General features: G+C 36.4%; 1 protein-coding gene across 15 annotated transcripts in view; it reads left to right on the top strand.

Annotated features, from left to right (window-relative positions):
* RBMS3 (RNA binding motif single stranded interacting protein 3) overlaps nucleotides 1-24224 on the top strand; it is a 1293188-nt gene that overhangs the window by 1254053 nt on the left and 14911 nt on the right. For all 15 annotated transcript variants that reach the window (XM_019660623.1, XM_019660627.1, XM_019660622.1 and 12 more), the window contains one exon: nucleotides 22150-22230. In XM_019660623.1, the coding sequence (XP_019516168.1) occupies nucleotides 22150-22230 (81 nt within the window). The remainder of the gene's footprint in view (nucleotides 1-22149; nucleotides 22231-24224) is intronic.

The raw sequence follows: 24224 nt of genomic DNA, 5'->3' as shown, positions 1-24224 counted from the left end.
CACAGAGAGACATCGTTTTATGTTTAATTTTATTTTTTCTTGCTAGAGTCAAGACTAAAAGCTCCTTTAGAGCAGGAACTATTCACATTTATCTTATGACCCAGCAGTATCTGAGTAGATGTTTAAAAATTATTTCATGATTGAATAAATGATGTCTACATTTAAAAATTGGTAGACATACCTTCTAAATAATCCTAACCTTAACTTCAAAAGTTTAAAATAGCAAGAGGAAAACAGACTCAGAACTCCCAAGAAGTTTAGAAATTTGAATGAACAACCAAATTCAGAGAGCTTTCTGAATGGGACAGGAAAATCTCATGAACAAGAAAGTAGAAGAAAATGGGAAAGGATTTGGAGAAAGTAGAATTATTAGGGAAAAAATCCTTACATGAAATAATTTTAAAAATTGGCGGAAACCTACAATGTGTCTGTTAGAAACAAAACTGTCTTTTAGCAAAGCCACATATATGGAAGGTTTCATTTTGTTAATTGTTTTCACTAGATAGCCATCATATTCATTTATCTTACTAACATTATTATAATTGATTCTCTAGAGTCACCTTCTAAAAGTACTTTTATACCCTTTTTATTCTCTAGGAACCTTACATGCACACCACAGCAGACATACTGGTCCCAATGATGTAGCATTTTTGCCTCAGTTTTTTAAATCAATTTTTCAATGGCCTATGTCATGCCTTTTGCATATTCTCTGAAAGACATGCATCTAGGTGCCCCACCATCAATGTGAATGGTAATCAGGACAAGTAATGGCCTTTAGCTCTTTTTCATTAATGAAATGGAAAAGCACCATACCTAATCCATTAGTGATGCACTATTATATTGAGAGCTTACTGAAGAAAGGCAGCCAGCCAGTGGACATAGGGCCGGTTTCCCTTAAACAGGATTTTCAGCTGTGATCAAGCAAGGCACCCTTTCATCTTGCAGGAAAGTTTGTGCTCTATCCCTCTTTCTCTTTCTCATTTTGTTTTGTACTAATTTATCCTAACAGTCCATAATTGATTTAAGTAATGTTTTCTAAATGACATTAATTTTTTTTTGCAGATTAACAGTGTTCATAGGGATAAAATATCAATTAGTCATTTGAAAACATTTCTCTTTGATTGTTCCTATCTGTGGGTTTTAGTTTCTTGAACTCCTTACTCTCAAAGAGCTATTTTTCCCCTTGATTTTTCTCATTATAAAACTGGATATATATGTGAAATGAACAGCCATTCTGATTTTATTATTATTGTTGTCATTTTAGCATTTCTGCAGATAAAACTCCCCTGTTATTTTCATTCCTTTAGGAAATTGTGTTTGATTGGTGGTCTTGAACTTGGCCAGCTCAGGCTAGACTTGAGGGCTTTTTTTATAATCCCCTAAACTCAATTGACTTATTTTGCCTGTAGCTTATAATTTATAACATGTCTGTTTTCTTTAAAACTCACATCACTGACATCTGTCCTTATCCCCCAAGCCATTTAGACTTCAAGTTCATTGGAAGAGCGAACTCCATGTGATGTTACAGTGCATGTGTGTGTGTAGAGGCCATTCCCTAAAATACCTTTCCTTAGGAATTTCATCAAAAGTGGAGTACAACCACTCAGCCAAAGAAAAGCACATTGGCTTCACAGTCCTTTTTCTATAATCACTAATTTATATGTTAAGGAAATGAATATTAAAGCAAGTAACACAATCAGTGCATTCTGTTAAAGCATGGGGAAGTGTACTTTTTGTGTTCCTTTCTGCAGTGGGCTCCCTTCATCACCTCTTCCTTGACAGAGTCCACTGTCAGTGACCACACAGAAAGAGAAGACATGGATACTTGACCACCCAACAGATGTACCTCACCCCCTCCCAATACCGGGCAGGCAGCCCACAGTAGAGGCCTGAACCCAAGCTTTCAGAAAGATGAGCATTTAAATCCCTGCTCTTCATGTCCTCTCTGTGTGGCCTCTCTCAAACTGCTTTTTCATCTGTAAATGAAGATAATGATAATACCAAACAGAGATATAATATCATGAGAGTTAGATGAGCTATTAGAAAGGTCATGACACATACTCAGTTGTCCTCACTTTCTAAAATCCCAAGTTTCTGACTTAACATTTTCAATCCTCTAAGTCATTAGTCCTTAAACTGTGTTGTTACTAGAGGAGCAGCCTCAGCAGCTCCTGAGAACTTATCAGAAATACAGTTCTCTGGCGCCACACCAGGCAGACTGAATCCAAAACTGGGGGTGGGCCCAGCGATACCTTCTTTAACAAGCCACCCAGGCAATTTTGATGCATAGTCATGTTTGAAAACCGCTGTTCTAAGCCAATCAGCCAATCACAGGCATATGTGTGAAGGGCGAAGGATAACCTAATTAAGACAATGGAAGAAACTAACCTGATGGTGGAATGAAAGTAGAATGTTAATTATCGTCTATTATTTAAACTCTTTTCTTCCTTCCACAATTCTATTACATGTTGTTGTCTTGTATGAGTTCCTTCCTCCTGCATGATGTGTTTTGAAAGACCAACAGAATCCTTCTTAGGTTGAAATATAAATATAGCGGGTCTTTTGGGGAGAAAGAAATAAATCCCTATCTGAATATATATAGTGCACTCAAAACTATCAGGATTCATGTGCTATAGTGATATATTTAGAAACTCCAAGGAAAATGAAATCAAATGAATCAGCACAGGGACATAGTGTATGTATCCACTATGACATGATCCATTACCAAGAGATACTCTTAGAATTACATAGAGTAATAGACCAAAACCCAGAACGAGAGTTCAATTTTCTGTCTTGGTCTGGATAGATGGGAAGCACAGTTGTTTACAAACATAAATGCAGTAATTCCTAGGTGTGATGTGCTTCTGGTCTTTTTACATGGTCACTTCAGGGAGATCCTACTAATGCTACAAGTTCAAGTTCTATTTTTAAAAGGGCCAAGACTCATATGGTATGTATACAAAGGTATATAGCTATAGATAAAGAAGAAATCATACCACGTCAACAAGCATCTGTCTCTCTAGCACATTTCTTTGAGCCCCTAGTGTTTAGGACACTAACTAAATTGGCCCTTTTTTATTTTCCAGTGGTGTTAAACACAGCTAAGAGGATTACACTATACTTGGATATTAAGGCTCTTTTTGTAACTGGCAGCGTCTAATCCTGATTATTCACTGTTTGTATTTCTAAAATATATAAAGCGAGAAATGAAGCTTTCAGCCAAGCCCCCAATTTCACAGTCAGGTTGACCTTCATGTCTATAGATGCGCTGTGACTTATTGCTAATTAGAACAGTTGCACTTTTCTCTCCTGCTCTCCCCCCATCTCCGCTTTCTGCCAGTGCCTGCAGAAAGACTCCTGTGTAGTAGAAACGGGAAGAAATTTTATTGTGCATATATTTACTTAGCTACTGTGCCCTTCACAATTGTTGTAAATTCTTTTGGGGATATATTTTTTATTCCTTTTTACTTCCCTGTTCTTAACGGAAGATGAAACTCCAGGGAAGAATGATAGAAAGAGTACTCAACATGAAGCATCACTTAAAAAATCTGATGAATCTTTTGGTCATTTATATGAAATATAGATTTATAGATTTCCTATTTAAGCATCATTTCCTAAACAACCCCTAGGATAGCAGATCTAAAATTTTGTAGAGGAGGGTTAAATATCCCAAGGCCCAAACCACACTCCAAGTCAGTTAAATCAGGTTATCTGTAGGTAGAACCTAGACATCAGTATTTTGTTAAAACTTCCCCGGTGATTCCAATATAAAGCCCAGTTTGAAAATTAGATCCTAGAGAATGATCCTCCGTCTCACGAGATGTTAATGTTGTACTTGGAAAAAAACCCCAAAAAACTAAGGCCCAGCACACTTGGGAAATACAGCAAATCATATTTGTCTCCTTATAAATTCTTACAGATTCAGAGTAAATATTTCCACATTAAAGAGTGAGAAGTCCTGCAGGAGTAAAAAAAAAATAGTGAATTTAAAGAAGGAAGGAGGAAAAAGAGAAAAAGGAACACTCACCCTCAAGAAACACAAACATACCCCCTTAGCTTGGTCTAGTCCATCATTTTTTAAACTTATTATTCAGAGGTGACTTTGTATGTGGAATACCTGTTTAAAAAATGTTTGGAACACTCCTTCCGTGGAATATCATTTGGAAGATACTGAATTAAAGGATTCCACAGCAGTCTCTTCTTGCGATGCTTGTTAAAGACCTGGTTATATCTAGATTTTGCTTCACTCACATGTAGTATTTGGTATTTAAAATAACTTGTTGAGTTTACCATAAGAGTTCAGAAATTATGCAAAGTGTGTGCTAGAAAAAGGATATTTGGGTCACAAACACTATAGGAGGTTTCGTTTAGGAAGGTCATTCTCCCAAATTAACAGAACAAAAGAAATAAATAGTACCTGGAGAAACCCACCATTTAGTAGCACTAGAAAGGTATGGGAAGTCCAGTCAGGTAAGAAAGTGGAGAGATATGATGGCAGAAATAGTGCCAGAATACATTAGCTGTAGAATTCAGTGACATGTGCAGGGTCAGATAAAGTGATAGTTTGGGATTATTCAATATCCTTTTCTATTACACTCACATCCCATTTCATATTCTCTTCTAGGCTTTTCTAAGACTTTTTCACAGAAGTTTATACCTCTTGGGTCTATCTAATAAACTCTTAATCTTATAGTTCTTGTTTCCCTTCATCCAAACTAACCTGTGCCCTTGTTTCAGGATTCTTCCAACTCCTCCTTGAGGGCTGATTGTATGATAAAATACTAAATTCTGAATGTGTTACCATTAACCCTGGTGATGGAATCTCAGGCCCTGTGGCAGATTGGTTCCACATTAGTTGCAAGGCAGGTTCAGAATGATGGCAGTCATTCTCCATATGAGTTTCCTAGGAGATCTCAAAGAATTCTACTAATTAGAGTCTCCTATTTAGGAAAAGTTCTTGAGATGGTGTAAACAGTAATGAAAAATATTTAAAGCAATTAGGCAAATTGGATTTTGAGAAACATTAAAAAGGGACAAGCAACTATTGATGTCAGAGAAGGTTCCATTAGCAATTGAGTTGTATTGACAGAATAAGAGAGGATCAAATGCCTAATAGGCAACGTAACACAGAGGCCTGTGTCACCCCTGGCCAGATATGTTTTTGGCCAGTTCTCTCAGAGCTGATGATGTTGTGTATTTTTTTAACTCATGTTCTCTTTTGCCTAATTTCCCCCTTTCAAATGCATATGACCTCCCCGGCCACAAGGAATATTTAAACACAGCTCAAAATGGTTTAATGTCAAAATAAAGGTATTCATTCACGGACCTGAAAAGCCATCAGAAGAGCTGGCTCGAATGATGTCAATAAAGACCTGTTTTCTTTCTACTTAGTTGCATGCCATCTACACATTCCACAACCTCACATAGGAAAAACCCAGGCTCACCCTGTCATGGCAGCAAAGTGGCTGTTCCAGTGATGGCTCACATACACTATACCATGCAAGAGAAAAGATAAGGTCATTTCTAGAAGTCTCCATGAAGAAGAGAGAATGTTTTCCTTTCAGAAGTGCCAGTAAACATCTCTAGTCTCATTGGCTCTGCTAGGATCATTACCATCTATTTCTGGACAAGACATCAGGACATACTAACTGCGGAATCAATCACATTCTAGCTCTATAGTTGGGAAAGGGGAACATGAGAATTCCCAAAGGAAATACAGGTTACCACTGAGAAGGGGAAATGGACACTGAATAAGGAAAAAAATATTCATTGCACCTGCCCTCTTGTCATTGTTCTTTATATCCTCCTCTCTAGAATCTATACTTGAAACTTTTGATTGATTTTTACTTTTAATCCTGTCACAGTTTAGTCATTGATCCATCTTTCTAAATTTATCTTCTTGTTTTATAAATATCCTTTAGATAAGAATTAAGGATTTTTTTTAAAAAAAATTGAAACTCGGGACGGCCAGTTAGTTCAGTGATTAGAGCACAGGGCACAGTGCTCATGACACCAAGGTTGCTGATTCGATTCCCACATGGGCCACTGAGGTGCGCCCTCCACAATTAGATCGGAACAACTATGTGACTTGGAACTGATGGGTCCTGGAGAAACACACTGTGCCCCACTAATCCTCAATAAAATAAAAAAAAAATATATATATATATATATATATATATATATATATATATGTAATTTAAACTCATATACTTTTATTTTCTATAAGAGTGCATGAAATTTGTTAAGGAAGAGATTGATTTATATCTGCCACCCCAAGTCTCTTATCAGTTTAATTTCCAAGAAAAAATAAATGAGTGTTTCTTGCATAAGCTGATTTCTGATCCTGCCAAATTATTCAGATAATAAAATTTTTGTCTTATAATAATAATATGAATAAAAAAATAAAACCAATAAGAATAACGGTTCCCATCTATTGGGGTCTTAAATGTACCCATCCCAATGCTAAGAACTGTGTGTGCATTATTTCACTAATATTTCTCAAAAACGTTTAAAATATGAATGTTTGACTCCATTTTATAATAAGAAAAATGAGATTTATAGATAAAAACACAGATCTTTCTTAACCATCATGCTGACCTAGTCAATGTAGACATATTTTCCTAGTTTTATTGGATGATGTTATTATGCTACAGATTTTAATTTTATTTCACATTGCCTTGAAAAATCTTAAATTAAAAATCACTTTGAAATCTCCATTGTTAAATAGGTAATGACTATTGTGGGGAAAAAAATGCACTGATAATTGTGTAACCTTTACCAGTACTCAAATCCAGAAATCTTTTTTGCAATGCATATCAACAACCCTCCAAAATATAAGGTTTTCACTTTTTATCTTTTTTTTAATTTCGAAGGACATGAATATTCCCCATGAAGATCATTATCTTTGTTATTAATTTACTAAATTTGAAGCATAGTGTTAGACTAATTTATTTTTTAAATGTTTTTCAAACTAATGTGATAGACTATGAGTCAACACCAAATCAGTTTATTGTCAAGCATCCAGATGCTAGAAAATAAAACAAACAATGCATTTATAAAATAAGGGTATTTATGCATTAAATTTGAGATCATAAAAAATACTGAATTAACATGTTAATATGCCTGAAAGCATAATAATTAATATATTCAAAAACAGAAACAACAACAAAGAACCAGAAACAAAACCAGAAGAAAACAAGTTTAGTTATGCCACTAGATTATTTTATGGATAGAAGGTTTAGATATCTTTCAGAGAAGATTTTCTGATCAATACCAACAATAAGGACAGTTATTATCAGGTGTTTCTTCTCCCTGTCCATTATATAATTGTGAAAGCATTAGTGAATTAAGAATAATAACACCAAAGGTGGTTTCTAATGAGCATTTTTCAAGATGTATTCATTCGGTACAGTTCCATAGAGGAAACATCTGCTTGGTTTAGATTGAGCTTGAATTAAAATGTATAGCTTTTCTTTTTTAACTCTCAAGAGTAAATGGCCTATAGTAATGAACAGATGGGGAAACATAAGAAGAATATTTACAGATCCAACAAGTAATAGTGTTAGCATTACTTACAGGCATTTAGTACATACCAGGCTTGTGAAACCATCTGAGGCTTCACCTGGCCTGGCTGGAAGTTGGAGATGAGCAAATGCTAACAGGCCTCTTATCCTCATCTCCTGAATCACTCTCCTAATGCAGCCTTGCTGGGTCTCCTGCATTCAGTCTTTATTCTCCAGACACTCCGCACTGCTTGCCCAATGGATCACCCATTGACTACCTCCTCACATGGCATCTTTTCCTTTGTGTCCCTCTGAAAGCACTTTTTAAAACCCAGAGATAAGTTTTTCTACATTCTCATGCACTGCACAAAATGTTCTCTTCCTCATGTCTTACCTAAACTCTGGTTTGTCCTAAGAATATGTCCTTCCTCAACCACCCTCTCGAATGGAGACATCAGTTGTTCCTGTAACCAATGGAGCTGAAAGGAGGTGTTACTGGCCTTCTATATCACTGCTGCCTGTTCTAGACTTATGCAAATTACTTCCTCTTTTAATGATGACAGTGTTCCAGGATGCTATCTTCTTCCCTTTCTTTTTTCTATTACCGTTGGTCTCCTTGCTAACCCACACACCCAATATGGCATTTTTTCATTAATCTCCTCTTGCCTCCAACTCCTGCCTCATTAATACCGCAGCATCAATATTCCTTAACTTCCTTGATTCCAGTGACCTTCAGCTTATGCTACTCCAGTCTCAGAGACCACATTTTGGACCTAACCATAATGGCTCCCCCTCTGAAATCTTAAAACCCTCATACCTGCTTTATCAGCATTTCATTCTTTCATTTTGCCTTTTCCACTGAGTCCATCACCTCCCCCTATTTCATTTCTGTCCCTCTCCAGCCTAGAAAACATTGTACATCACTTCAACTTTTCTGTGGCCAGCACCCTCACTACCACCAGTAATAATAATAATGGGACTTGAAATTATTTTATTTATCTTTGGGTAAGATCTCTGTCTAATTCTCCAATGAAATAATTCTGGATACTCACCAATCAACGTATTCCAATGAAAAGATTTCCAACATTCACCTTTCTGCTCACAATACTGCAGTGATACTCTTGGGCAGTGAACTTGTTCCCGTTTTCTCAGAAAAAATGAAGGCTATCAGATGTGAATTCCATCTCTTTCCTGATCCCTCCCCTACAAATTAATCGATTCTGGCATTCAGCCCCACCTACTTTTCCTTAACTACAGAAGAAAAGGTGAGCTTTCTACCTTAGAGTTACTTATCTACCTTGGCCCAGCACTCTCTCTTCCACCTCCTCAAAATCATATTATTTCATACTGCTGATCTCAGCCTCAACCTCACCTTCAAAACACTTTTCAACAGAGCACTCCACAGCCTCTACCAATGACAATATTATTTTCCTGTGATGGAGGGCCTTCAACATTTGATGTCCTGCCTCATTTATTCCTGATACAGTTAGATTTTTTTATTTTATTTTAAATTGCTTTGTAATTGGATTCAGTTTCTTCTCTATATCCTACATATAGGATATAGGGCAACAATGTTTTCTAGTTCTGAGTTCTTTTTGTTTTAATTTTAATTTTGTTTCCTTCATCCCAGCCCTAATTATGCAACTTTAAAAAAACAAACAAACACCTGTTTTGTTAGCTAACCTACTCTCCCTGAGTTTCTGATGATCTCCTTGTAAAAATGATTTTCCATTCATAGACCAAATTCCTGCTTAATGCAGAAAAGATGGTGTCATGGAGGCCTGAAGTGGCCCTTGCAGTTTGAATTCCTGAATGAGCCTGCTTTTGACTTTTCTAACTAATGTAAGCTTCCCAATATTTGAATGCCCCAATCAAGATTCTCCATAAATGTCAGGCATTTTCTATCAAAGAGTTTTATTGAGTCTAGGAAGTTTCAACTATTCCATCTATAGTAATTGTCATTAGCTTTATTTTATGCCTTAATGTGCTTCTAAAGAAATGCCAAACCAATGAAGACATACTCTAATCATATTTCGTGCACTAATTCACTTACGGCATAGGCACTGTATTATTCAGGGTTCTCCAGAGAAACAGAACCAGTAGAGTATGTGTAGATAGAAACATAAAAGAGATTTGTTATAGGAATTGGCTCATGCAATTATGAAGGGCGAGAAGTCCCACAATCTGCCATCTGCAAACGAAAGAACCAGGAAAGCTGGTGGTATAATTCAGTTCTAGTCTGAAGGCCTGACAACCAGGGCAGCCACTGGGTAGCTCTCAGTCTGGGCCCTGAAAACCAGGGACCACTGGTGTAAGTCCTGGAGCCTGAAGGCCCAAGAACCAGGAGCTTTGAAGTCAACAGGCACGAGAAAACAGATGTTGCAGCATAAGAAGAGATAGAAAGAATTCGCTTTCTCCACTTTTTGTTCAATTCAAGCCCTCGGTGAACTGGATGATGTCCACTCACACTGGTGTGAAGGTGCTCTTTACTCAGCCTCCCAATTCAAATGCTAATTTCTTCCAGAGTAAACCCTCAAAGACACACTCAGAAATAATATTCTACCAGCTGTGTGGGCATCCTTTAGCCCAGTCAAGTTGACACATAAAATTAACCATCACAGGCAACAAGTCAAAAACAAAAGATTGGGATTTCTGTGCTCTTCCGTGAACAACTGCTTAACTCCTGTGAACTATACAGCTTGATTTTTTTCATCCAGAGTGCTTAATTATTCATTCATTCATTCAACCAATCATTCAATCATTCATTAAAAAAAATGCATACTGTTAACGATGATGAATCAGACATGGTCCCTATAGGAGTATCCGTGGTTTGACTAGCAGAGGTACAGATAAAGACCTGTTGAATGGCATAAAAGAAAGTTATCACTTCCAAATCGAGGACCAAAGGAAGGCTTCCTACAGGAATTTGGCATTTGGACTTAGAGAGACAGCTTTTGGATGTGTGTTGTATGTGGGTAGAAAGAGGTTAGAACACAGTGTAAACAAAAAGGGCGCAGAGAAAGGAAATTACCAAGGGAGTGCCCTTCACCGTGTGCTGGCAAATTTGGGTATAGCCGAGCATAAGTGAGATGATGGTAAGTCACAGCACTTTTAATAACTCAGTGAGAGTGGATTGAAATTTCCCACAAGATACCATCCTTTGTCTCTCCATTGTTTGACAGTTGTCATCAAACAAACGTTTCTCCAATTCTTGTGGCGGGGAGTGGAATCTGGACTCTGGCATCAGAAAGTCTTATTTTCTTCCAGTCTTTTCTATCTTTTTTGCCCTAACTCTTTACTTTGAACTCTTCATACTTATCCTTGGAGGCAAGAAGAATATCTGTAGCCTGGAAGAAACTGCTTCACTGTGTTTTTGTATTGCCAAAGTTATATACACTTACAAAGAGTGGTGCCATTGAAATCTTTTTTTTTCGCCCTAAATACGTACCGTTCTTAGAAGTATTTTTCTCAAATAGCATTATGTCCTATTCTTGCCGTTTCCAATTTGTTGTTGCTATCTATTTTTTCTTCCTTATTTAGAATGTAGCTCCATCTCTCTTTCTTCTCTCTTCTTCCTCCCTACTTACCTTCCTTTGCTCCCCAACTATCTTAGGTCAATCTCTAATATGAATATTCTAACAGGTTGAGTAGGTGAAGCTTTATCTCTGAAAGTCTCTTAACTGAAAAAAAAAAACACATTAAATAAAAACGTTTGATAGCTCTTATAGAGGCTGAACTCTTTCAAAGGACATGTTAAGGGTACCCTCAACATTTCATCCTGTGGGGATGTATGTCTACCCAAGTCCTCTGGGATGACTGGTGTTCATGGAATGTGGGCCTCAGATGGCTGAGAGGAAATGGTTTGTGTGGAAATGGAATTTACTGTGGGTGGCAGCCTGGGTGAGTTTCCTTTCACTTTGGCTGGAGCGTCTTTACGGAGCACAATTGAATGCTTTAGTCACAAACTAAAATAGAAAACAACAGAGCTTCCTGGCATACCGAAGACTTCCTAGCTCACTTATCTATCTTTGTTTTTACGAAGCCCCTCAGGTCTCTCATTCCAAAATTTAGAAGCAAGGCTGGTCTCCTAGAGGAAAGATTAAATGAGCCCAAAGAGGCCGAGGACATTAGTTGTTGGACTGTGTGTTCTATAAGTTTCTGAAGGAACTATATAGATAATAGGTCAGGTCATTTGTTAAACTGATTTCTGCTTGATGCTTTCAAGTTTAGAGACAGATTTAAATAAATGCTGATTTGATCTTAACAGCCTCTCTCATTTGAAGAGGTCACCACTTTACAGAGACTTTTTAACTTTTTACCATTAATAAACCCTGCTAATGTGCAAAAATAATAGAGAATGTTAGGAAACAACAAGGAGGGTATAATCAGGCAGGGAATTTAACTCAAAATGGAAAGACTACCACAAGAAAATATTAATAATATAAAAGATCAACTCACTAGGATTTAATTATCTCCTCTGTTCCAGAGTATTGTGGTAAATGTAAGAGTGGCAATAGTGAATCATACATAAAATTAAATAGCTTTTTATATGTAAAAGCAGAAAGGAGAACTGAACTCTCCAGGATACCCAATGAGTTAACAAAATCTGTTCCTTATGGGCTGTATCAAATCCTGTTGCCCAATCCGTGCTTTAACATGATAGTATTTGCTTACCTAATATTTGGCACATAATAAGAGCTTAATAAAATTTTATTGAATGTTGTTATAAGTGAATTTAGCAGATATACCCATCATTGGCCTCTTATTTCTGAGTTCTTCACTTCTGGTGATCTTTTCTCTACTTTATCCCAGAATTTGTAATTTGCAGTTAACAACCACTGCACCAACTCCAAATCAATTTCAAACATTCCCTCAATTTCAGACATGCTACTCTCTACCACCTCCTTCCTTCTACAGACTTCCTTAATGACCCTTACTGCAATAATTCTTTGACACCATTAAGACTGCCTATCTGTTTATTACCTACCACTTTGTCAATATCAATTTCCCCTTCATTTGCTCACATGTATGCCTGGTTTAGATTTCAGAGTAGAACGTTGTAACCACTTTCTTTCATGTGCTCTCACCTCGCTTGCTCATCCTCCTTCCCTCATACTCTCCTGGTAAAACTTTGCTCCTCTTGCATCCAGTTCTCAGTCTGCTGTATTCCTCTGCACAGCTGAATATGGCTACATTAAAACATGCCATCAATGCTGACGCGTTTCACAGTAATTTTGTGCTTACACAACTTAAATGGACCCTCAGCCATATCTAGAAACTTTACTACAGAATCCTGGTCCATTCACCCTCTCACTCTTCAAAACAACGATTTCATACCTTCTCCCAAACCCACCACATCCCACTTTCACCTCACACCTTGACTCAAAAACAGAAGCAAGGAGAAAAGAACATAGGCACCTTACAAATTTCCCAGCCTTCTCATGCCTGAATCCATTCAATCTGTCCTGTTTAAAGAAGTTTTTCTTGCTCTCATCTAAGTTCAACCTTTCCTTTTCTCTGTTGGTATTTTTCTCCTTTTTGTAAACTATTTTATAGAGGTATAACATATGTACAGAAGAGTGCACAATTCAAAGGTTAAAATTCAATAAAGTTTACAAACTGTAAACACGTATGTATCCGCCACCTAGATCAAGATATAAAAAATCCTATTATTACAGACGCCTCTATTGTGTCCTCACCCTTTGTATTTTCCCCACAACCCTGTCTTCTATACCACAGATTTGTTTTGTTTTTAAACTTTAAGTAAATGAAATCATACAGTGTGAAGTCTTTTATTCCCCATTTTCTTAAAAAAATACATTATATCTGTAAGATTCATTTGTATTTGTAGGGCAAGTTTTTTTATATTATACAGTATAAATAATATATGATAATTTGTTAATTGTACTGTAGATGGACACTTAAGTTATTTCTAGCTTGGAACGATTATAAATAATTCTCTAAATATTTTGCACATATCTCTAGTTGTATATTTGAAAGAATGTCTGTTAATGTACATACACCTAGGAGTGGGATTAATGATAGTTTCTATAAATATCCTGCTTCTTAGGCACTGCCATATAGTTTTACAGAGTAGAAGTACAAATTTATGCTCCTATAAGCAGTGTATGAGAATTCTTGTTGTCTGCATCCTCTCCATCACTTTGTATTGTCAGTCTTTTTCATTTTTGCCATTTCGGTAGGAGTGCAGTGTTATAGCATCATACTGTTAACTTGATTTCCCTGAGGAACAATGAGTGAAGTTATGTATTCACATGCATGTCTCTTCTGGAAAGATATTCTCTTTCTAGAAGTGCTTGAGTTGTTTTGCTTTTCATTGAACTTTTTATTGAAATAATTATAGATTCACATGTACTTGTAAGAAATAAATGGAGAGACCCCATGTAGAATTGCTTCAATTTCCCTCAATACTTTGCAAAACCATAGTATAATACCTTTGGATACTGACACTGACACAATCTACAATTCTCATTCATATGTGCCCAGTTTTACTTATACTCATTTGTGTGTGTATTAAGCCCTATACACTTTTTTACCTTTATAAATTTTTTTTATTATTATTATGCACCACAACGGTCAAGGTACTGAACAGTTTCAGTATCACAAGGATCCCTTCTGTCACCTTTTTATAACCATACCTGCTCTCCTATTACTCCCCTACCCCCATCCCTAATCTCTGCAACCACTAACTCTGTTTTCCACTTAAAATTTTTTCCCATATAAAAATGTTATATATGGGATCATAATGTATATAAACTTTTGGAATTTTTTTCTCAACATACTTCCCTGGAGAGTCATTGAAGTTATTGGGTGTATTAATAGATTATTCCAACTCATTTTAAAAATTGGCTTTTCTGCCCTACTGATTTGTGGATTTGGCTACAATTTTATTTAGGGAATTTATATAAATATTTATAAGCGATATTGGACTATAGTTTTTCCTTCTTGTAATATCCTTGTCAATTTTGGTATAAGGAGTATGCTAGCTTTGTAAAATGAATTGGGAAGTGTTCCTTCTTTATTTTTCTCTGGAAGAATTTATGTAAGATCGGCATTATTTATTTCTTAAATATTTGGAAAATCCACCAGAAAATCCAACTGAAGCTGAAGATTTTATTGTGGGTAGGTTTTGGATTATTAACTCAATTTCTGTAGTAGATAAAGAACTATTCAGATTTTCTGTTTCTTTTTGTGTCAGTTTTGCTAAGTTGTGCTATTCAAAAAATTTATTTCACCTAAGTTGTCAAATTTATAGGCATTAGGTTGTTCATAATATCCTCTTATTCCCTTTTCAACATTCTCACCTCCCATTCTCTATTGAACCCAATGAGTTTTTCATTCCTACTACTCCATTGTAAATATGCTTTCACAATTGCCTCCATTCTGAAAACTGATATACAATTAGTTTTTAGTTTTTTTATCTGACTTTTCTTTATTTCCTGAGTTGCCTTTGTGATCCATTGTATCTCTCCTCTGTCCCATCTTTCTCTAGATTTTGTTACCTATTGAAATAAATAAATAAATAAATAAATAAATAAATAAATAGGAAAGAAAGAAAGAAAATGAGGAAAGGAGAGAATTCATGGTGTTTATATAGAGTTGTTTCAAGTTCAAATTTTAAAATATAGTTTCTTAATCAGCTATATTTCTATAGCATCATCTTTTTTTTCTTTTTCTTTTTTTTTTTTTTTTAGCTGAGCCATCCTGCCACCTGTTGGTGGCTCAGCTGCAGCTCAGCTTGGGCCGTGAATGGAACTGGAGACCCTGTTGCTCAGAGCTCACACTCTTGAGCAAGATCTGAACCAACTGAGCCACTCATCTGGCCCTCCATAGCGTCATCTTTTATTTTCACTGCTACCACAATGATCTATGCACACTTTTGAACCTAATGGGCTTTGTTTTTTTCCTAATACATTCATGAAATTCTCTTTCTCTGCAAAATTGAAGGCCTCCTTAACCTGTGATCACATGAGGATGGCTACTACGCACTATTGTGCAGGGGGTGAGATTTTGTAAGTTTCCAAGCTGAGAATAACCTCCAAGAGTCTTTCTTGCTACTCTCTTTGCTGTATGCCACCAGCAAATGGCCCGCATCTCAGAATACAATGACAACCTGTAGTTTTTATTTAATAGTTCAACACACACCTCTCTGTGAGTCATGTTCAGTATTATTCTGGGGAACAAGGTGGGATAATATAGGCCGTGTACTCTTAAGAATTCTGGGCTCCTGTTTCTATCAAGCCCACTAACTGGACTTCTTTTGAGGGTTTTTACTCCTAGAGTGTGAAGTATATGCTCCTATTTGTATTCACTTCCACCTACCCTTCAAAGATAGCTATTTCCATTACTCACAACTCTCCACTTTGTTATTTCTATGTTAGTACCTTAAAAAGTAAATAGTCTACTTTATAAGTTAATACTAACATAAAACATTATGAAAACATACACTTACTCTTCCGGGTAGCGATCCCACTTCATTCTCCAACATGTCATTGGCAGAAATAGGAAGGACATAGGAAGAACTGAAGAATAGGGTCCAGGTAGGAGTCCAGCCTTACCATACATACCCTAGTGACCATCCTTTCCTATCAAGGAGAATCTCTCCAGCCCTCTTCTTCTCTATGGATAGTCTCTCATTTATTCTGAGGCATTAAGACTTAGAAGGCATTCTTAGAATTATACTCCAGGCCACTATTACTATGTAGTCTAAGCTAGCATGGGAAATAATACGTAATTGCCATCCCAAATTCAGGTATTGCAGTTTCAGAAATCCAAGAAATATGCCCTCAAAACTATAGAATACCTCTACCTGAGGTACACTGCACCACTCCCCCGGCCCTGACGAATCATAACTCAGGTCGTTCCCTATGTCCTCAGACATCCTTTATTAAAAGAAACTTGGTCCTAGATGATCTTGAAAGTAAATCACATTGCATTCTGTTAGCCTCATCTATCACAATTGATGCTTTCTCTGCTCTACTTCCTTTCTGAGGTGCATTATCAAAACTTGCCTATATCCTTCTGTTGCCGCAAAACAGGTGATTGGTTGATACCACAGGAAAGATTTCAAGGATGCACCAAATAAGCCAAGCAAGCAGTGGATTTACTAAAAGGGGAAGAGGATTGTACACTCCCAAAATAGTGGGAGTGGGCAGGTCAGGAGAAGAGCGATTGCCCTGAAGAACAAAAAATCCTAGAAATGTGTTATTGTCAAAATTAGGGCACAAAATATTCAAGACTTAGGGGTGGTGTTGTAGGCATTCCTAGGCGGATCCTCACTGACCACTCCTTCCCAGGGGGAGGTGGGCTTCTCTTGTCCTCATGTGGTCCTTGTGGGAACTGTCATGGCAACACAGGGGTGAAGATTTTCTCTAACCGCAATGCTGATAATATTAGAGTCCATTATAATTAACTCAAGTTACTCTGAGGGAGCAGGTGGCGTCCTGTGTCATTTCTCAGCCACCGACATCTAGTTCTGGTGGGTCTGGTGGCTGAACCTTTTCTTAAGAGTGCTCTCTCCTCCCTCCTCTCTTCTCCCTGCCCCCCGTCTCTCCCTGTGTGGCCCTATTCTTTCTCCCTAGGGTTACACTTCTCATGGACTTACTGGATTTGATAGGACCTGGGTTTGACTTTCCTTGCTGCAATTTGTTAGGCAGATTTATGAATTTAACCATAAGGACTAAAAGCGCCAATTGACAATCAAACTACTAGAATGATAACTCCAAATGAGCCAGTTTAATGAATTATTTTAGGAAATTCCCAAAATTGAAACATTGGCACTCACTTGCCAGTCTTTTGCTCTAGAAATAATTAAAATGACAAGTTTTCTTGCAAAAAATATATAAAACATTTTTGATTTGTTTTGCTTTGGTGGGGGAACAGAAAGTAAATCCAAAACTAGAACTGTAGAGTTTTCTGTCTTTGTTTCCTTGGAAATAATCAACAATTCCCCGTAACAGAAACAGTTTGTCCTGACTTAAATAGGCAAAAACACAACTCTTCTCCAGTTTCACCATTTTTCTCCCTCTCCTTATGTAACTGCCTTGGTGATGCAGTGTCTAGACTTCTTGGAACAAGTGATGGAGTTTGAAATTTATTCTGTGGGTTTGAAAATGGCTATTCAGGTCTCCTACATACTTATATGTGAAAATTTGGTAATTTCAGAATATGTAAAAGCATCAAGTTGTTTACCAAAACATAAAGTGTATTCATTAATGTCAAACTTTGAGCTGCAAAATACAAGCAAATATTGCATGGACGTATTCCTTTTATCTATATCATCTCATTGTAATGTGGTTCCCATCAATCATCGTATCAAAAACAATACAAAATAATCTGTACTCATGAAAGAATCATGGTAGATTTTTTTCTAGTTTTTGAGAAATACCAGTAAAAGAATCAACTTAAAGGGTGTACATCCACTCTTGTTATGCTTTTAATAAGTAATCCACAGGGATTTATCAAATCAAAGGGGCAGGTTTTTTATATCACAGGTCCTTCTCTTAATTCTATGTCATTTGCTAGCTGGAGAAAATGAAAGCAGCCTCTGAGGCACCCAGATCTAAGCAATCTTTTGTGCAGTCTGGATTATTAAGTCTGACTGTAGTTTATCTGTGCTCTTAAGGAAATCAAACTCTGTGCTTGCAGAGAAAGTTTAGAGTTATTTGTCACCAATTACCTAAAGCTGAGAGTTGGTCTTATACCTGGCTGTAGCCATTTCCTGTAAGTACTTTCTCCTCATTTTACAAGGCTATCACTTCTTGAGGCTTTGCCCTAGAAAATGTATATCTACTATGGAAGCGTTTTATTACAAAAGTTTATCCATAGTCTTACGGGGTATAAAACTTCACAGCATCATCGGCTTTTTAAAATAAGTGTCTATTCCTAATTTTCAAACAACTTTCTCAAGCTCTGTTTATTAGTTTTTCCATGACAAAAGAAAGAAAAAAGCATCCAGAAAGATTTTCTTTGTTAAAAGATACACACGTAACACACTGAATTCAGGTGCCTCATTTAATTATAAAATTTCTACTGGTTCTCCTTGGAAGGGCAGCATAAAAGCAAGTTAAGTTATCAAATAAGTTAATCATATGTGTTAACCTTCATAAAAGAAAATTAGGGATTCAGAGTATAAAGTAAAATTTAAAAATGTATGGAAATTAAATGACAAAATGTTAATAAAAGGCACGTTATTCTATATTTCTTAATTGGAACTTCAGTTTTTAAAGCCCATTAATTTAAAATAATGAAGATATTTATATCACATGGGATTGATCAAAAGGAAGTTTTTAAGACCTTATTTACTTAATTTCAAAGGTAATGAATTAGCCTGAAAAATGGGCTGAATTATGGGTCAGAAGAACTGGCGTTTACTCCTATTATATGTCTCAGTTTCTCAATCTGTAAAATGGGTGAGCCATTCCTACCTAATGCACAGTGTTATTCTAAAGAGAAGATGAGTATGACTTTACACCTTAAGCAGTTCAGTTTAGGTCATGCTCACAACTTCATTGAATGTCATAGGAGTCCTGAAGGTTTACTGTTTCAGTTTTACTAAACAAAACACAAATGAAGTTTTGAGTAACTCAGAGTCCTTTGAAGAAGCTTAGCTAAGAAGTTCATAATATGCTTTTCATTAACTACATTGCCTGGAACTATAGTTTGGCATGAGAGGCCTAAACATGAGTTGGATTCTCGTGTGAGCTAGTGAAGATTGCTCTGTGTAGCCCCAGGCCATGTTCTTAAATCTAGTTCCTAGAAACGCCTCTTTAGAGACACAGATGGTGGAGCAGGAATGGATCAAAGTCGCGTCCCGAAAATGGGTACCAGTGATATCATCATCATCATCGTCTTAGGCAGAGGAAACACATACACATACTCACTTATTAGGCCCAGTGGCAAAGTTTAGAACTGCTAACTCTGGAATAGAAAATACCCCAATCTGTGATAGATTATCCTTTCTCGAGCGTATTATAATTCTTCAAAAATCGTGACCAAAAGGTGAACATGAGCCACAACAGTATCAACTCTGTGCTTCGATAAATTCATAGTTGGTAAAAATACATTCCCACTTGCTACAAATCTACAAGGATTTTTGAGATTTAATTAAAGAAACAATTTCCAAAGTATGTTCTTCAGAGCTCTAGTTCTCAGCAAAAATATTAAGTCCTACAAAGAAAAATTTAGAAATGCTGATTTAATCATCTTTAACTAGGCTTCGGCAAAATATGATTTCTCAGAGTTTTATGTGAAATGTCAATATCAAAGAAGAGAATATATTATGCAATATTGCTCAAATGCATTGGAACACAGAGAGCTTTCTTCTCTGGAGGGCGAGCATTCTAAAAAAACACATTGTAGGGAATACTAAAACAAAGGATATTTAAAACCTATATAACACAGGCAGGCCACCTGTCTGAAATAGTCAGGGGACTGTTATTCCCAACATACGTACTCTCTAGAGCAGTTTTGTTGGCAATGCAGACACCTGCTGTAGGGCTCCAGATGCAAAATAATATTTGGCAAAATGTGACTCCAGAGTTCTGTACTTATTTTAAAAACTGATAGCAATGAGATACCTGAATACTCATTATCTACTTAGACACAAGGACAATAAGTTGGCTAAAGTAATTATTGAAACATTATATAAATACATTGTGGGAGTGGTGAAACTAATATCTATAATGAGCTCAGAATTATCAATGGCTAAGAGGCATGCAAAATTTGTCATTAGAAACTGAAGACTTTCATCTCACATCCTTTTGTTCAGCCATTGAACAATAACTTATTGAGAACCAGGCATTGCGTGGTGTGTCAGAAGATGCAGAAACAAGTAAAACTCGGGCCCATGTCTTTAAAGAGATGATATTACCTGGACAATTTTACTAGAAGAGTGGTGAGTGCTGTGAGAATCCAGAGGACAGGGCACAGAAATCTCTGAAAATTTTCAACTATAAAGCTAAATTAGCAATATCAGCAGGTCTTTCAAGCAATGGCTTTTGGTTCAAGTTACAAGATGGTTTAATATAGATATAAATTGTACTCAGTTGGAGCCAGCTGATTGGCTCAGTTGGTTAAGAGCTTGCTCAAGAGTGTGAGCTCTGAGCAACAGGGTCATTGGTTCGATTCCCGGCCCAAGCTGAGCTGCTGCTGAGCTGCCAACAGGTGACAGGGTGGCTCAGCTAAAAAAATAAAATACAAATAAATTGTACTCAGTTGTTGTTAGTAACAACACATGGATTACAGACAACAGTTTGATTTGTTTGATTTGAGGTTGTTTCACTATGGCTGTCTCTACTTTTAGTAAATAGTAGGACAGTGCTTAGTTTAGGATGAAGATGAATTTCAAAGTTTCTTTATAATTTCCCACAAATATTGAACAACTGATGAGCTAGTCTCCATTCAAATAGTTCCCTTGATTCAGAATCATCACGCCTCTTGGATACTGAAAGTGCCAAGATACATAAAACAGTCATTTTGGTTTTGCGTATTTATTCACAGCCTTAATTTTTGAACTCCGCAAATTTAGAAGCATAAAAATTCAGAGGCTTGTGATTTTCCATAACAATCCTTTCTCTAACCTTTATGACTTGAGAAATCTTGTCTTCATTAGATGATTCTGTTTCTAAAGTTGTGTGATGTTGATCAAGCTCAGAAACATAGTTGATTCTATAGAAAATTCCATTTCCAAAGATTAGAGCTTTGAATTTGCAGGGGGAATGTGTATTAGAAATGGGAATATGGGTCATACTTTCTGTTGAGATAGGTGAGCATGTAATTTTCCTGAGGCTCCCTTTCTTCATTGGAAAAATACATGTTATCCCCAATATGTATTTTACCGAATGCTACCACTTAGTGAAAAAAATGATTGAAATGTTTCATTCTTTATCCGAGTGAAGAAAATTTGGAGAATTCAAGGATTTGAAAAGGGAATACTGACAGCAACTTAGGAATGGAATGGGTGAAGGGAACAGAGGAGACTTCAGCATTCTCTGCAACACTGTATTTCATATATATATATATATATATATATATATATATATATATATATATATATAATGTATATGTATATGTATATATATATATATATATGTATATATATATTTAAATGATGTGAAAATGACAAAATGATGACATTTGCCAATTCTGATTGCTGCATAAGTATTTTTTGCATTATTACTCTATTATTTTGAGTTAGAAAAGAATCCATTACTAACAATATGATTCATTCATTCAACAAATAGTTTGTTGAGAGCCTACTATGTGCCAGCCATAAAATGGAGAAAAAAGAAACCAGACATCATCCCTGCCCTCTGGAAGTTCACATTTTAGATATGGAAGTGAAATGTTTGAGATCTGATATAGAACATTGAAAAAGACAAAGTGAGGGGATGGTGGTCAGTTGGCGAGTACTGATGCCATGGAGTTGGGCTGCTGTTGGTACTGAATCAGTAAACAAAGGTCATTCTATGCTGATAGGAACTGCCTTATTTTGGGTCAAAATAGAGTTTAACTTTAATCATGCACTGGCCATGGGCCACATATCTGTGACAGTTTCATGTGATATCTACTTTTCTCGTTGGTTGCAATCCCAAGTTCACGTGCATTTTTCTTTGATTCCCTCTAGTATATGACTGCTGCCGCTCCTATGCAAGGGACCTACATTCCCCAGTACACGCCTGTGCCTCCGACAGCTGTTTCTATTGAAGTAAGTCTGCCTCTGTCTTGTAGAAAGAGGGTAGGAGAGAGCCATCTCAGACACATACACTGTGGTCCTGTAAACCAAGGAATCCTTATATGTGATTTTTGTGTTGCTCTAAACTTTGAAGTCGCAGTCTCAGTAAGTGAAAGTATGTACCTTTTCACGGACACATGTTTTGTATTACACATAGATAGCTAATTTGCTAGGAGGGTATAAAAGAAATGTCGTTCTCATATTTAGAGAACAGAGCAGAGACCAAATCATTACCCCATCAAATGTTCACAACAAATACTCATAAACAGGGAGAGGGAAAAAGATTGTACCTACGAGTATTTGAATAAGCTTGTCCTCTAGTGCCTTGTTACTCAGAGTGGTTCCTGGACCAGTATTATCAGCATCACTGGGGAGCTTGTTAGAAAATGCAAACTCTCAGACACCACCCAGACCTACTGAGTCAGAATTTGCATTTTTTTATTGAGGTATCAGTGGTGTATAATATTATGTAAGTTTCAGATATGCAACATTATAATTCAACATCTGTGTACACCATATGCTTACCACAAAAGTCTAGTTTCCATCCATCACCATACAGTTGACCCCTTTTTCTCCCCCCACCCCACTTTCCCTCTGGTAACCCCCAATCTGTTGTCTGTTATCTATGAGTTTGTTTTTGTTTGTTCATTTATTTCTGTTTTGTTCTATGTTATGGAAATGATACTTTTTTTGTCCTTTTTCTTCTGACTTCTTTCGTTTAGCATAGTACCCTCAAAATCTATCCATTTTGTCACAAATGGCAATATTTCATCGTTTTTATGACTGAATAATATTTTGTTGTATAGATACATCTTTTTATCCATTTGTCCATTTGGTGTGTGACAAATATTTGCTGCTACCAAGGTTTGAGAAACACAGTTTAACAGGACACTATCATGTAATTTAGAAAACCACAGAAGTCCAATTTTTAAAATGTTAGTGGTCCAGAACTATGGGTCCCAAAGAATATGTCAGTATTAAACAGATTTTAATAGACTTTTCAGAATTCTAAGACTATGTGATTAAAACACATTTTTTTTGTTATATTTAGCTATAAAAAAGCATTAGGTCAGTAGAAAATTATAAATGTGGACATTCTAAGCACTTAAAACATAAATGTCTGCCACATATTTGCATTTCTCTATTGGTACAATAAAGGTGTATGCTTATCTACAGAATTTTGATGACTATAAAATTATGAGACATATTTGCCAGTGTGGCATATTGGAAACAGTCTAACTGTAGTTAAATCTAGGATTTAAAAAGAAGTCTCTCATTAAGAAAAATAGAAGTACACCCTGATAGATTTCCTTGACTTATGCTTATAAGGAAAATCATTGATTCATTTTCTATGTAAAAACACTCATTGAAAATTCACCAAGATCCTTACAAGTAAATGCTGGTGGGAGGTTCAGAGAAAAATGCATAATACTAAATAGTATATGAGGGGGAAAAAAGATATGTAGGGAAAAATTTCAAAATCTCAGGAGTAATTGCAGGATCTTTAGTGACAGAGAGTTAACCAAAAACATTTGAAACCCAATATCACCGCATGTGTCCCCAGCTAAAGTAAAACCTGGAGGCTATTTTCAGATAGAGGCCTTCCTTAGGCCTACTACCTACCAAGTAAAAGTACCCATGCCTCTCTGGGAACCAAACATATGTCCTTAATAATGACCAATCCCAGAAGTTCGTTTTTGTTGGCCTCTGTGAGGAACAAGAGAATGAAAGTGTGCAGGCAGGAGCAAATCATATTGAACGATGTTTGTTTCTTTTTCTGAAACCTCCAAATGAAGTCCAGTTCATGTGTGGAAAACAAATCAAATTTCTGAAGGGAAATCCTGCTTAGCAGCATCCTTTTAAAATAATTTCAAATTTTGATGTAGATTTTTATTAAGGTCAAGAGTTCATTATTTTGCCAGATCACATAGCCATGGTACAGTTCACTACACAGCAAAATGCTTGAG

Source organism: Hipposideros armiger, unplaced genomic scaffold (assembly GCF_001890085.2).
Source record: "Hipposideros armiger isolate ML-2016 unplaced genomic scaffold, ASM189008v1 scaffold_322, whole genome shotgun sequence".
In the NCBI taxonomy this organism is placed as follows: Eukaryota; Metazoa; Chordata; class Mammalia; order Chiroptera; family Hipposideridae; genus Hipposideros; species Hipposideros armiger.
This window is presented reverse-complemented; position numbering and strand designations above follow the sequence as displayed.